Source organism: Misgurnus anguillicaudatus, chromosome 9 (assembly GCF_027580225.2).
Source record: "Misgurnus anguillicaudatus chromosome 9, ASM2758022v2, whole genome shotgun sequence".
NCBI lineage: Eukaryota > Metazoa > Chordata > Actinopteri > Cypriniformes > Cobitidae > Misgurnus > Misgurnus anguillicaudatus.
Genome location: NC_073345.2, coordinates 1,291,146 through 1,304,587, shown reverse-complemented (window position 1 = coordinate 1,304,587; position 13,442 = coordinate 1,291,146). Strand labels below are relative to the sequence as shown.

The following is a 13,442-nucleotide window of genomic DNA, read 5'->3' as shown; positions in this document are numbered from 1 at the left end:
CCAGTCATTTTGATAGAGGATATTATTTAAACGTTTATCAGGACAATTTATTTATATTACACATTTACATGAAAATTGTATAAAGTCACAGTGTTCACTGCAGTCACCAGGCTCACGGAATCAACGACAGCAATATATTATTTTGTAAAAATCCATGTCCATGATGTCATGTCTGGTCATCTCAGATTTTGTTATGGAGATAAAAATTAGTATTGCGTGTATATAAGCATGATTTGTCTGTGAAATATAGCATTTAAGATCATTTGGACCCGGAAGCGCTGCATGACGTCAGACTTATCAAGCTGATAATGTTTGATGCAACTGTGCTACAGAAAATAATGAAATCATTTTGGGGTGACTCTTGCCTTTGAGAGTGTGTTAAGATTAAATCTTACACTGAAAATGACCAAAAATGTTGAATCTTTGTTCTTCTATATATTACTCTTTTACTTTGCAATGTGAAGTTTACAGATTGAATTCTCTGTTGATTTAACAGGATTTCAGTTTAGGTCTTGGTATGACGTATGTGTCTATGAATATAGCATCTGTCAAGCCCACAGGCCGGCACACCTTTAGTCTCATTACGCCGTACAGGACCTTTAAGTGAGTGTCTTCTATATTTTCTTGAAGAAGTTCTAAATGAAAAACCTCCCTATCTGGTCGCATTTTTATTCTTTACATGCACTGTTTACAGTTGGTAACTTTAAAGTAACTTTACATGTTTGTACAGTTTCTCTGCAGAATCAACTAAAGACGCAACTATGTGGCTGGACTCTCTAAATGATGTGATTCGCAGCGCACTGTCTTGCAATGAGGTGACCAATCAGCTGTGGAGGAGCCCTTGGAATAAGGTTTGCGCTGACTGTGGTGCTGCTAACCCTGAGTGGGCATCTGTGAACCTACTAGTGGTCATCTGCGAAGCCTGCGCAGGTGCACATCGATCTATGGGGAGTAACAGGTCCAAAGTCCGAAGTCTAAAACTAGATAATAAGGTTTGGACAGAGCCTTTAATTCAGTTGTTTGTTTTGTATTAATACAAATCTATAATTTTTTGTTAACTTCAAGTTTTGTTACAGCAAATACAAATGTTTCTCTTTCCACAGTTGTTTGTTTTGTATGGAAATAAATCAGCTAACAGTGTGTGGGGTCATAACATCCCTCCCGCAGAACAGATCGGGCCTGATGTCTCTCCTGAACCGCGGGCAGAGTTTATTCTCACTAAGTACCATAAAGGACTTTACCGCAAAGCACATCCACTTGCTACAAGCCAGACGCTTCTTAACCAGGTCAGAAATATTGCCATCAAACATTAAATTCATCATATTTTTATTAGGCCCGGGACTCGATTAAAAAAATGTATCTAATTAATTAGAGGCTTTGTAATTAATTAATCGAAATTAATCACATTTTAATCACATATAAATATTTGACCTGAGAACATTGAGAAGTTATTTTTTAACATGGATTTTTTAGTATACCATGAATAATGACTGAAGACATAAGCTTAAGCAACAAAATATTGTTTATTTTTGTTCAACCAAGTCGTTGCACCCGGAGTCGGGCTAACGTCCACGCTAGCTGCTATATGTTTTGCATTGAGATGATACTTGAGGCTCGATGTGCTGCGGGTGATATGTGAATTCCTTGTTGCATAGCTTACACACAACCATGCTCTTATCTACGCTTCCATACGTTCGTTTTTTATAAAAAAATTCCCATCCACGGGGCCAACCAAAGCGATCTCATCAGCTTCTTCGTTCATGTTCACTGTGGTTTGTTGTTGTCTGAAGTCATGAACGCTAGTTGGTGCTCCAGTATAATCGGTCCGCCGAAACTCATCCAATGAGAAATGTTCTGCGGTGCAAAAATAAGTGTGATTAAAAATGTTTAATGCGTTATTTTTGGTGTAATTAATTAATCTTAATTAAGGCGTTAAAGTCCCGCCCCTAATTTTTATGTTTGTTTCAGACCATAAATTGTCCTCTTTCCCAAACTTTAGAGGCTGCGTGAGGTGGTTTGTGGTCCTAATGTAGATGAGACTCTGTCTCTGCTGTGCTCTGGGGCGAAAGTTTTGTGTAGTGCCACAGACTGCGAGTTCCCCTCCGCCATCATCATAGCTGAAAGCACTGGACAAGTCTTACAGGCAGAACTGCTGCGACACAACGAGTCTGTGGGTATGTTTGATTGGTGCATTTAAATTAGGAAAATAAAATGTTTGATGTGATTGTTGTGTTCTGATATGGGTTTGTATTGCTTTGTTTTAAAGAGGTGCCTGCCTTTGACAGATTGCAATGTTCGGAAGAAGATTTGGGTAAGGTTACAGAACAACATGTAGAACACACTTGTCTATGTAAAGTTCTTGTTTATAATACTTTTTCCAATCATTTTATCAATACTCAGAACATGTGAATCAGTTTCAATGCAACACAAAAAACAGTTCAGCATTCACTTTTACCAAAATTCATATAATTCTCACTCAGATTCAACCATCAGCAAAACTTTGTAGGTGTGTAGCAATAAACTGGTATTGTCAATAACCGTGATATAAAAATGAAATATTTATTTTTCATGAAATGAAGACATTTATTTTAGCTAGATTTACTGGTGTGCAATGCATCTAACCTTATTAAGGTCTTATTCTTCTGGTCGCACCCAGTTTGTCCATTTTAAACATTTCAGATAATTTTCATCAACAGTTTTACCACTGGTTTCATTCAAGGCTCTATTTGAGCCATCTTTTCTTTATCATCTAGCCAATGCCTCTTGAACACTTTTTTAGGAAATGTAGCATTTGTTTCCACTACTTTGCAGATCACTCCCAACTCACCCAACTGCTGTACTGAATATTAGCATAGCTGTAATTACCCATGGCAGGGCTGTACATTAACTTTTTTTGCACATAGCACTTGTGCAACAGAGGTTGAAAGTTTTGTAACGCAGGATAAACTGTTGTAGCACAAACATAAAACTTCATCATTACCATTAAATTATCATGTCTGTAAACAAACACGAAGTTCATCACTTACATCAAGTTCCCATACAGATCACCAAAAAATACAAACCATTACAAAAATAGTTTTAGACAAAGTTTTTTCTTTATTTGCTTAAAATTGAAGAGTGCACCTATTCCGTATTTGTTGCAGAACGGCTGCTTGCTGAAGTGACGAGGACCCATGAGGTCTCGCAAATTCACGTAATGATCACGCAATATCTAGTTCTGTCTCCGCCCATTATGATGTTAAATTATGACGTTTTGCTGGACCAGCCCAGATCACAACACGAGATCTCACGAATTCAGGTATGATCACGCGATGTAGTCATGGCTCCGCCCTGCGGAGCTGTCCGGTGTCCAGCAAAAATAGAAGCTCTGCGTATTTGTTCTGGAGGGCTGCGGATTGCCGGAGCCGTGACGGATTCGGAACGCAGTCAGTGAAAATACACACATTGACTTGAATGGAAACCGATTGACTCAGCAGCCGTTCCGCAGTCGGTGGAAATCCGGGGTTACACCTCAACACTACACATAAAAGTAGAATAGATCTGTGGGCAGACATCACAAACTCTTAATAAAAGACTACATTTGCAAACTAGCAAAAACAAGCCTATACCATAAAAACCTTTTTTGTTTCTACCTAAATGAAGTTTTATTTTAACAAGTTTGGGAAGGCGCACTTTCAGAGAATCAACCAATCAGTGCAAAAGGAAGCCATTATATAAACCCGTCTCTCACCTCTATCCCGCGACAAGTTTCAGAACATCCCTCCACCACCCCATCACCTCATTCTTGGCTGTTTCTTTTTCCCAGTGATTAAAAAGGTACTCTGGGTTCGGGCCAAATTCCGAGCTTAGAGCCCTTCCCGGAGAGCACACCAAATACACATAAATTAATATATACCAACTACCTTATTGTAATTTCATGTACGTGTAAACTCGTGAAAGGGGATTGCACACGTGCCATGTAATTAAAAATCAAACACATTATGTTCTATGAATGTATCTGTCGGTGGCTGTCCGCTGCTTAAATACCACCCGCGCCACTCACATAGTTTAACATTAAATAACATATTTGTCCCAAATCATTAATGATTAACAGGCTGTTGACGCATATTTTGCTTCTTGTAGTAGACTCTATCCAACTATGCTCGCGTTATTCCAAGTGCATTTCTTCCGTCAATAAGCTCAACTAGCAGTGGTGTTGAAATTATGGGCGCGTTACTTAGGAATTGTGGGAAATGTAGTTGTACGAAATGACTCAATGCAGCATGGACCCGAGTTTTAAGTTTTACAGTAGACTACAACTACCATGTTTAATAACGGTGCGCCGTCAATGTCACACACACACATGAACAAGCACAAGGAAATCACTTCACACACTGTTAAGAAGCTATTATGAATACACAAAACTTTACTTTTGCACATGTGCTACAATGGAAAATGTATTCATCATCGCACAGAACTGTTTTTACATAGCACATGCTTACATATATGTCGCACTGTACAGCCCTTTATGGCTTTGTGGCTTTTACTTTAGAATGTGTTAATTGTTTACATTTTAAGTTACCAAAATTGACATAGAAAAGACATAAAAAATTAAATGATCTGTTTTTTTGCAGAGGAACTTCATGGAAAGCTGGATGAGGAGCGTTTCTTGTTCTCACAGGAGAATGAATCGGCTGCTTGTGATGTACTGGATTTAACAGAGGTCATCTCAGTGTTTAACTGCTCTGCACAGTAAGTAGTAGTAGTAGTTTATTTTTTCTTTAATTTTAAATGCTTGTTCAAGTAGTAAGAACAATTTTCTAAAAAAATCAATAAAATAAAAAACAGGTATAGAACACATTTATGAAAATGTTCTTTATAGCTGTACACTCAGAATGTTTGCCTGTTGGAAAAGGTTTTGGACCAGACCTATGATAATGGGCGCATCACAACTAAACGGGCCACTTAAGAGATCATGTGATTGGCCTGTAAAGCCACATTCCAATCCACATTCCTGTTTTTATGTCATATTTAGGGCTGTTTTTTCTGATTGGAGCAGTGTTATACAGAAAGCAATTTTTGTCTATTCCATAACTCAGGGGTAGGCAACGCAGGACTGCGACTCTCCAGAGCCGACATTGCCTACCCCCATCCTTACTGTATCAATTCGATAACTTTTTGTAGCTTTACAGTTCCTTGTGAGATACAGTGTTTCCTGTTTTGTGACATTACAACCTGAAATTAAAGTTAATTTTTAGGGGGATTTGTACATTTTTATATACAAACATGCCTACGACTATGAAGGTGATTTTTTTTTGGCAAACAAGCAATCCTCCACAAAATGCTCCACACTGGTCAAACTTTGTAGAGCCACAATTTGCTGAAGTTACAGGTCCAAGTCTCATGGGGCATTTTTCAAGTCAAAACTGCTTCTGGTCATCCACGTTAGATGGGTTTGGTTGGACTTTTAGCACACTTGGACTTTTAGATTGTTTTAGGTTTGGTTTTTATATTCCTTTCTAGGGATGTCCCGATCAGGTTTTTTTGCCCTTGAGTCCGAGTCATTTGATTTTGAGTATCTGCCGATACCGAGTCCCAATCCGATACTTCTATAATACATTAAAAAAGAAAAAGAAGAGCGAAAAACCAGGATCCAGGATGTTCCTTATGTCATGACGCACGCATTGCTGTTTCTGTGTGGAGTCAAAAGGGTCTAACTCTGTGCCAGCGCATAACTATAGATGTGTTAAAAAATAATGAGAATATATAGTATATATGTACAGGGGGTTAAATTGGGATTTGTTTTGTTGGGATGGTCTGTTAGGAGGGAGGGTTCGAGGGGTAACATGTTTAATCCTGATGACAGCAAAGCGACTGGTGTGTTTCGATGACATTTTGGACCTCTAATAAGATTTTATAAGTTTCAGCTTTAAAGCTGTGCCTCATGTTGAGCCAAACTTTAAAACCTGAACTTTAAATTATCCAAATCTATGAGTCTGACACCCTATATGCATTTGTTGCACATGTCATTATGCACAATTGATCAAATTTTGAAGGAAGTTATAAGACTCAACCTCCTTGACTAATTCTAGGCATAAGATAGGCTACCCAAAAAGACTCAATTAACAAGAAAAACAACATACTGATTCAGCAATAGGCTATGTCTTATAAATTAGCCATAGAGATTCCCTAAGCTGATCAGCAGTTAGTTAAACTATCACTAGTTAGGTCGTAATTGATTTGTATAATCAAAATACATTATTTTATTAAACTATACAATAAGTTGTATCCAGTTATCTAGTTAACATATTGTAATAAGGTGATTGACATGGCTGTACATACTTTAATACTTTGTTTATAGACTTCTATTAAGTTTTTTCGACGTGTGCACCATTCTTACCTTTCTCTCTCATCTCTACAATGTGTAATGTGATCCTCCTGTAGATGGTTTCTTGAGGTTCTAAGTGAGACACAGAGCTGCGGTCTGTTGTAGATCAACTGAGCACATGACAAAAACGATCGACGCGACATTTAAATGAGCGGTAATAACCAGTTTTGTCGTGGATGCACCGCATGCACGAGTGTGTGAAGCCTATGAATGGAAAAACGTCATTATTCGCGTCAGTTCACACGCACCAGTGCAGCGCGTACACTGGCGCGGAGCAAAGCGAGACCTTCAGTATGTGCCCCGGACGGTCCTGGCCCAATTTAAACCCTGCATATGTATCCGAGTCCTGATCTGAAGGTAACGACCGATTCCGATCTAGTCTGAAACCACGTGATCGGGGCCAATTTCCGATCACGTGATCGGATCGGGACATCCCTATTCCTTTCTTTTAACAGTCTTGAGTTTTAGTGTGTTGTTTTAAGTACCTTGTGTTTGTAAATACACTTATTTACGTTGATTACACTTGTTTGTCTCATCGTTTTTACTCTTTTAATCTCACACAGTTAAATCCGACCCCTTTTATCTATTTGTGACACAACCCATAGGGCTGATTGTTACAGGGTGACGCCACGCCACGGAGCGCATCTTCCGCTCCAGAGCACTTTAGAAAGTAAGAAGCGCCTTGACTCGTTTTAACACGCGTTGTTAGACGCGACATGTTAACAAACCCTTAACATTTAAATTAAAAATCAAACGAATTTGAAACAAAGTGAATAAAAATCTTTCTGCGGGCCAGATTATGTTATATTGTTGAAAGGTGCTGCGGGACGCAGAGAGGAGGAGGGCGGGCCGCAAGTGGGCCGGGAGTTTGAGACCACTGATTTAATGAATCAAGTTAAATATAAATACATAATGTTAATATAGTAAAAAAATAGAGTTAAAAAAATGTCCCATTTACTAAACCTAAACAAACTGAAAGACAAACACATTAAAGTGCATAAAAGTGGTTTACTATATTCAATGACATAAATGATTACTGATGAAAATTACTCATCATAAAGGGCAAATGAAACAATTTGGAAATTTTAATTTAGAAATCTGTATTGGAGTATTGTGAAAATATTACACTGCCTATTTGGAAAGTATCAGTACAGCTGATCTGTCTTTTATGAATCTAATAAAACTAAAGACTCTTTGGATATATGAAAAATGTAATGCTCCTCTATAGGTGCTCAAGATTAACATGAGATAAGCAGAAAAGGCGTGTGTTATGTGACCTTTAAAGACGCTGTCTTTTCAGCTTGTCACTATAAATCGCTATTTTTCTGGACTTAAACAAGCAAATTTTGCCTAGATATTTTCAGAAATTATAGACAAAATGTAAATTAATGATAAATTATAATTTCACAAATCTACATTCAACCATCACATATGTTTAGGCAGTAAATTACTACATTAAATTTTATAATGATGCAAAAACTTTAAATGAATAATAATGAACATATCCTGGGAAATGTTTACTATTAATAAGAGTGACAATTCGCTCTGGTCTCTCCTAATTGCGATCAGTTGTGTCAATGGTTCAGAACTCCAAAATAGTTTTCAATCTATTTAGCGTACTCTAATTTGTTTAAAATTATAAATGTAAAAAATCTTTATATCCTTGTTATTTATATTTTGCTCTAAAAGCAAATTAATGTGAAAGGTGTATACATGTTTAAGCATATAATAACATTTATCAACAGGGGAACTCATGAGTTTGAGGTGTTAACATTGACAGACAGACTGATTTGCTCTGCTGACGGGCCTGATGTTCTCCTTACTCATATGCTGCATATCATGAAGGTAACATGCTCTCATGCAGTGAGTCCACTATAATCATTATTATTTGTTAATAAAAGTCTATGCATACTACAACAGTGACTGTAGTAAATGTACTGTGTATAGATTGTCCTGGCGGATGCGGTGTTGGATGAGAATCTTGAAGGCGTCTTTGCTGTGTCCAGGGCATCTATAAGGGAGGGTGCTGCTCTTGACTGTGCTGAAGTGTGGTGTACACTACAGACAGGAACACTAAACATATATACGCTGGCACACTGCTCTAGAGACAATTTGCAGCTAGACTCTCACACACGTAGCTGTCAGTATTATATGTCAGATAACCCATATGTTTATCACATGCTGTTACTGTGGTGTTAATTTTCATTAATAAATGAATGCTTCTTTTTTGTAGATCTGCACCAAAATGAGAACAGCATCATGCTGCACATTGCAGAGAGGTTTGTCACTCAACTGAGCACCTACTGTACCTGCCTAGACAGAATTTGGCCAAATAGGCTTAAAAGCTGTGTGCAGCATGTTTAGACATCTATTTTTGTGCATGCAACATTTTAGAAATAAACTATTTAAGCATTCATAGCAGGGCCGGGTCTACGGGGGGCTGGGGGGGGGGGGTATTGCCCGCCCAGATTTTCCTTCTGCACCTCCAAAAATGTCCAGCCAACCATAAAATAACGTCTCTTTAAACAAAAAAACATCTTCTGTTGGCAAGCGCTAGTGTTTACAGCTCCCGCCCACTAATGTCTGATTAGCTTATCCAAGCCTTGAAGGTCTTTTCAGCAGTATTTAACTCACAGGGAAAGTACTACTGTTCTCTATGACGGTAACTAAAAAAACACGCATCTTTAAAATATATATCAGAAACAATGCAATTTAGTATTACATAAACGTAATAACACAACACATATTAAATTGAAACTTCTTTATATAGTAAAACATGCCCAAAATAGCCCCTTATCCTTTCTTAGACTCACCTCATTATTTATTCATTCAAATACAACAGCCAATGGCAAGTCTACAGCAGCATTTAATGTGTTTGTTTTAGACGTAGTTCTGTTTATTAAAATAAGAATATGCAGTTTTGTTGTGGCATACTATATAGTAGATATAAATGATATAAGATGGTTATACAGTAAATATACAGCAGCTGAGCATCGTGTGCAGTTTTAAAATCAAATTTTAGCGGTTTTGTCACCGTCATTCATCAGCTTATTCAGCTCGCGTTTGAGAAAAACTTCACACGCAAAAATCTACAGACTTTTAGGTTCAGTAGGAGCTGTCACCCCGCAAGGTCATCGTACGGTAAAACGTTGTATTTTATAATGTTGCTTTGTATTATAATATCTAATTTGCTGTGTTATGAACAAAGCAGTGTGATTTATATTTGGTCTCGTCGCAAATCACACTTACAGTATTTTAGGGCTTGTACTGTTTTGTCAGGTGCTGTTACAGGATAACCTTTGACGAATTTGTCATGCATGTCAAATTGCTTTCATGATGTTTCAAAATATATTATTTAAAGCGTTGTGCTTTGTTGTGATATTTGAGGTTGCTGCAGCAGCATGTATGATAGGGTCAGGAATTAATGAGAATACAGCTTATCACATATATCACATTGAAAATGCATTATTTTAAATGAAGAAAATGTTTGAGAGGTGGAAATAAAGTGCCTTACAAGTGTTTATTTAAAATAAAGGCATATGTTGGGTAGGGTAGGTATAAGAATGGTTTTAATTTATCTAAAAGTGAAATAATAGATTAAATTCAGTGTACACATTATTAAAATATAGCTTTTGTACAGCTTTGCATTCATATCACCTGCTTGCCTGATTTCATTAACTGTGACAAAATGTGTAAAACTTCATTAAGTGTAATCATTATAATATTATAAATCATTAATCTAATCGCATCTACTTTTAAAATTTGAACGTGCAAAAGGACATATAAATGGCCCTTTATTATAAGACATATGCAAAATAATATTGGATTGAAACATAATTTTAGTGTATGAATCATTTTAGTTGAGAAATGCCTGTCCACCCAAAAATCCTGACGGACCCCCCCCCCCAGTCCAGCAAGCCTAGTACCAGGCCTTATTCATAGACAACATTGCTATGGTGTTTTAGGGAAAAGAGTGCCTTTTGCACTGCTTATTTCCAGAACTAATTTAAAGTACCAAGGACTGGGACGATTTCGCATGAGCTAATGTAAAGCATCTCTGGGCATTATTTGCATGTGCAGCAATTAGACATCATCTGTATATTCAGCATCTTTCGACATCGTAGGCAATACGTTTCATTAAATCCAAAGATAAAAAGCTGTGTAGGAAGCCATTCCACTAGATTTTGATTCACAGGTTTTTACTTAATATCAGACTAGTAAGCATGTCTTAAGGATTAGTGTACCTTGCAAATGCATTAAACAGCATGTTTTCTGTAGGACACTGCATATGCAGTTTGAGCTGCAGCACAGCTGTCTGCGGTGGTATGAGCTTATGCAGAAGGCTATGTGCTCGACGACAGATGGACAGAAACATGCTTACTCTGTGCCATGTGCTATAGACAGATGCATCTCTCATATCACACAATACGGTAAGTTAGTACTTTGTTTTAAGAAGGTAAAAATTATGAAATTAATCAGTAACACTTTGAATACTGTTTTAGAGTTAGTTAGTTTCCACTTGACTTTCAAATGTGCAAAAACAAAATCACCTGTGAAATGTGTCGTTTTCGTGTGAATCCCATGGAAATTCCTGTTGGATCACATGTGTAAAAGACGTGAAAACTGAGTGAATCTTCAGGCTTCAAGAGGAACTGTCTCATATATTTCTAATGTCCTGAAGGCATACAAATGGGTTTGATGAGAAACAAACTAAAATATAATCTATTTTTCGATGCAATGTGTCTTGACAATGTATGTTCCTGTAGCTCAGTTGATAGAGCATTGTGTTAGCAATCAAGGGTTTAAGCCCAGGGAATACAAAATACTGACATAATAAATGCACTGAGAAAATAAAGCCACTTTGGATAAAATGTGTAATGGTTCTCTGTATGTGAGTTTGTATGCAAACAATACAGTTTATTCCTCTACCCTCTTGATTGTGGTTAACAAAAATAGTTATTGCTGTTGTTCTGGCCATTACGCATTCTTTCAAAGTTATTGATACTTCAGGCATGGAGAATGCACATGGAGAGAGAGGTGCAGGCCAAGACTATATCAAGTAATTGATTATATTTTATGTTGCTTTACCAAACCTGTTCATATGCCTTCAGGACTCTTAAATATATGTCATATATAAAACAGGTCTGTCATTAGAATAAAATGTTTAATCTAGATTCATCGCATGATTGTCATGAGTTAAGTTAATAGCTTTTTTATCCCTTCTAAATGTAACACTTTGTGTTTTAATACTCTCTCTAATCACATCCATGTGGATGCGGACAAATATAGATGCTTTATGTAAATGAATGTTTACACCAGCCTGTTTACATTTTCAACAGAACCATCAGCCATTGTTTTGTATATGAATTTTCCTTTCAGAAGACACTTTTCTTTCTCCATTTATGTTTACTGCTCATCATTTGTGATCCGTGCTGGCAAATTCAGTCAGAATGAGCTAATTTTCAAAAATAGGTTATTTATATTTTGAAATTCTTCAAAACAATTTGTTGAAATCTGACAAAACATGACAGAACTAAATCCGTTTGAAGTTGACACAGTCAGCAAAGTTAATTTGGAGAAAAATCCAAAATTACCACAAAAATGACCATATCTGTCAGTCAGCGTGAGGAAGATCGCTTTTGAGGTTTGATACTCTTAAAAACTCTTTTAACATCACTCATGGCACACACTTTATATCTCTTAATAATAAGCGAGATTTTATATGTTCTTATTTTAACATACAGGAATTCGAAAATAGAGTCCAGGACTTGCTTTATCCTATGTATTAAAAACAAAGACGTGCATTTAGGATGGTACACCGCTCAGAAAACATACAAATAAAGATAATTTAAGATGTTCAAAATGAAGAGCATTGGATTCGCTAGACAAGAGCTTAATGTGCTTAATTTTTATGAAAACCTCCGACTCATTTAGACAGTACGGGTCACATTTACTGTCCAAGTCTGCGTCTCAATTTATTCAACTATGGACAAGGTCAAACAGAAATTGTGCGTTGCATTTATCGCGTGTTAATACAATTAGTGCAGTTAAAATTAATTTGCATTAACGCGTCATTAACATGTAGATATTGAAATCCCTAATATAAAATATAAGTCATATGGACATGAACAAAAGTATTCAAGGACAGAGCCAGAGCTTTTCCATAGGGGTGGCCAGGCTGGGGCAAGAAAAAAAAACTCTGGAGTGGGAACATAACATTATTATACACATAAATAAAGGTGCTTATCAGTGATGCGTGGGTTGATCAGTGGCGTGATGACCTCCACGGCAGCTGGAACTGGGTCTGTTAGTCCCATTGTCCTCTGGAATGAGGACGAGACAGGGAAAGAGAAACAAGATCCTAGTAGCGTAGGGGCCGTTAACATGTAATGCAAGTGTCACACAGTATTGTGGTTTAATATTCGCTCGGCTCCAGACAGGATAACTATTGCGGCATAAATATATTACCCAGACAAATTATGTGAATGCTTTGTTAAAGAGAAATGTCAAATGCCAAAATTGGGTTTATGTGGTCATACTTCTTGGATTGAGTAAGCACTCTTGCATTGATGTTTTGAACCAGCAAAAACGAATCTACCTGATTTGTGTGACATGTAATCTTGAGATCATAAAAGCGTGGATAAGCTTCTCTGCATCTGTTGCAGACAGCATATGGCATATTTTTGAGATATTTTTATGATGGAAGAATGCTATGCGGCAGACATTAGAGATATGACTATCAAAGGATAGATTCAGAGGTGTACAGGGCATGAAATTAACACCCGACCACGCGCCAAATGCGGGTGGATTTTGCAATTGGCGGGTAACACTGTCAATCTACTAGCCACATTGGCGGGTAGCCAATGCGAATCAGTGATGCGTGGGTCATTGTATGTATGACCAACCCACTACCGACCGACATTTTCAACTTTTCATAGATTCGGCTCTTTCGGCTCCAGCTCCGGCTCTACATTTTAGTGATGGCAGTCCGGCTCTTTTCATAGATTCGGCTCTTCTGGCCTCTACGGTCCCACCTAAGCCTGCGTCTGAAGATTCGGCTCTGCTCGTTCGCTAC

At 37.4% G+C, this 13,442-nt stretch overlaps 1 protein-coding gene across 1 annotated transcript in view; it reads left to right on the top strand.

Annotated features, from left to right (window-relative positions):
* The window catches only part of LOC129423511 (arf-GAP with Rho-GAP domain, ANK repeat and PH domain-containing protein 1), a 41,191-nt gene that overhangs the window by 8,354 nt on the left and 19,395 nt on the right, over positions 1-13,442 (top strand). Inside the window, exons 10-19 of the mRNA XM_073871013.1 lie at positions 497-603; positions 731-1,031; positions 1,119-1,286; positions 2,000-2,174; positions 2,267-2,311; positions 4,614-4,731; positions 8,113-8,212; positions 8,315-8,507; positions 8,601-8,646; positions 10,646-10,797. Coding sequence (XP_073727114.1) covers positions 497-603; positions 731-1,031; positions 1,119-1,286; positions 2,000-2,174; positions 2,267-2,311; positions 4,614-4,731; positions 8,113-8,212; positions 8,315-8,507; positions 8,601-8,646; positions 10,646-10,797 — 1,405 coding nt within the window. The remainder of the gene's footprint in view (positions 1-496; positions 604-730; positions 1,032-1,118; positions 1,287-1,999; positions 2,175-2,266; positions 2,312-4,613; positions 4,732-8,112; positions 8,213-8,314; positions 8,508-8,600; positions 8,647-10,645; positions 10,798-13,442) is intronic.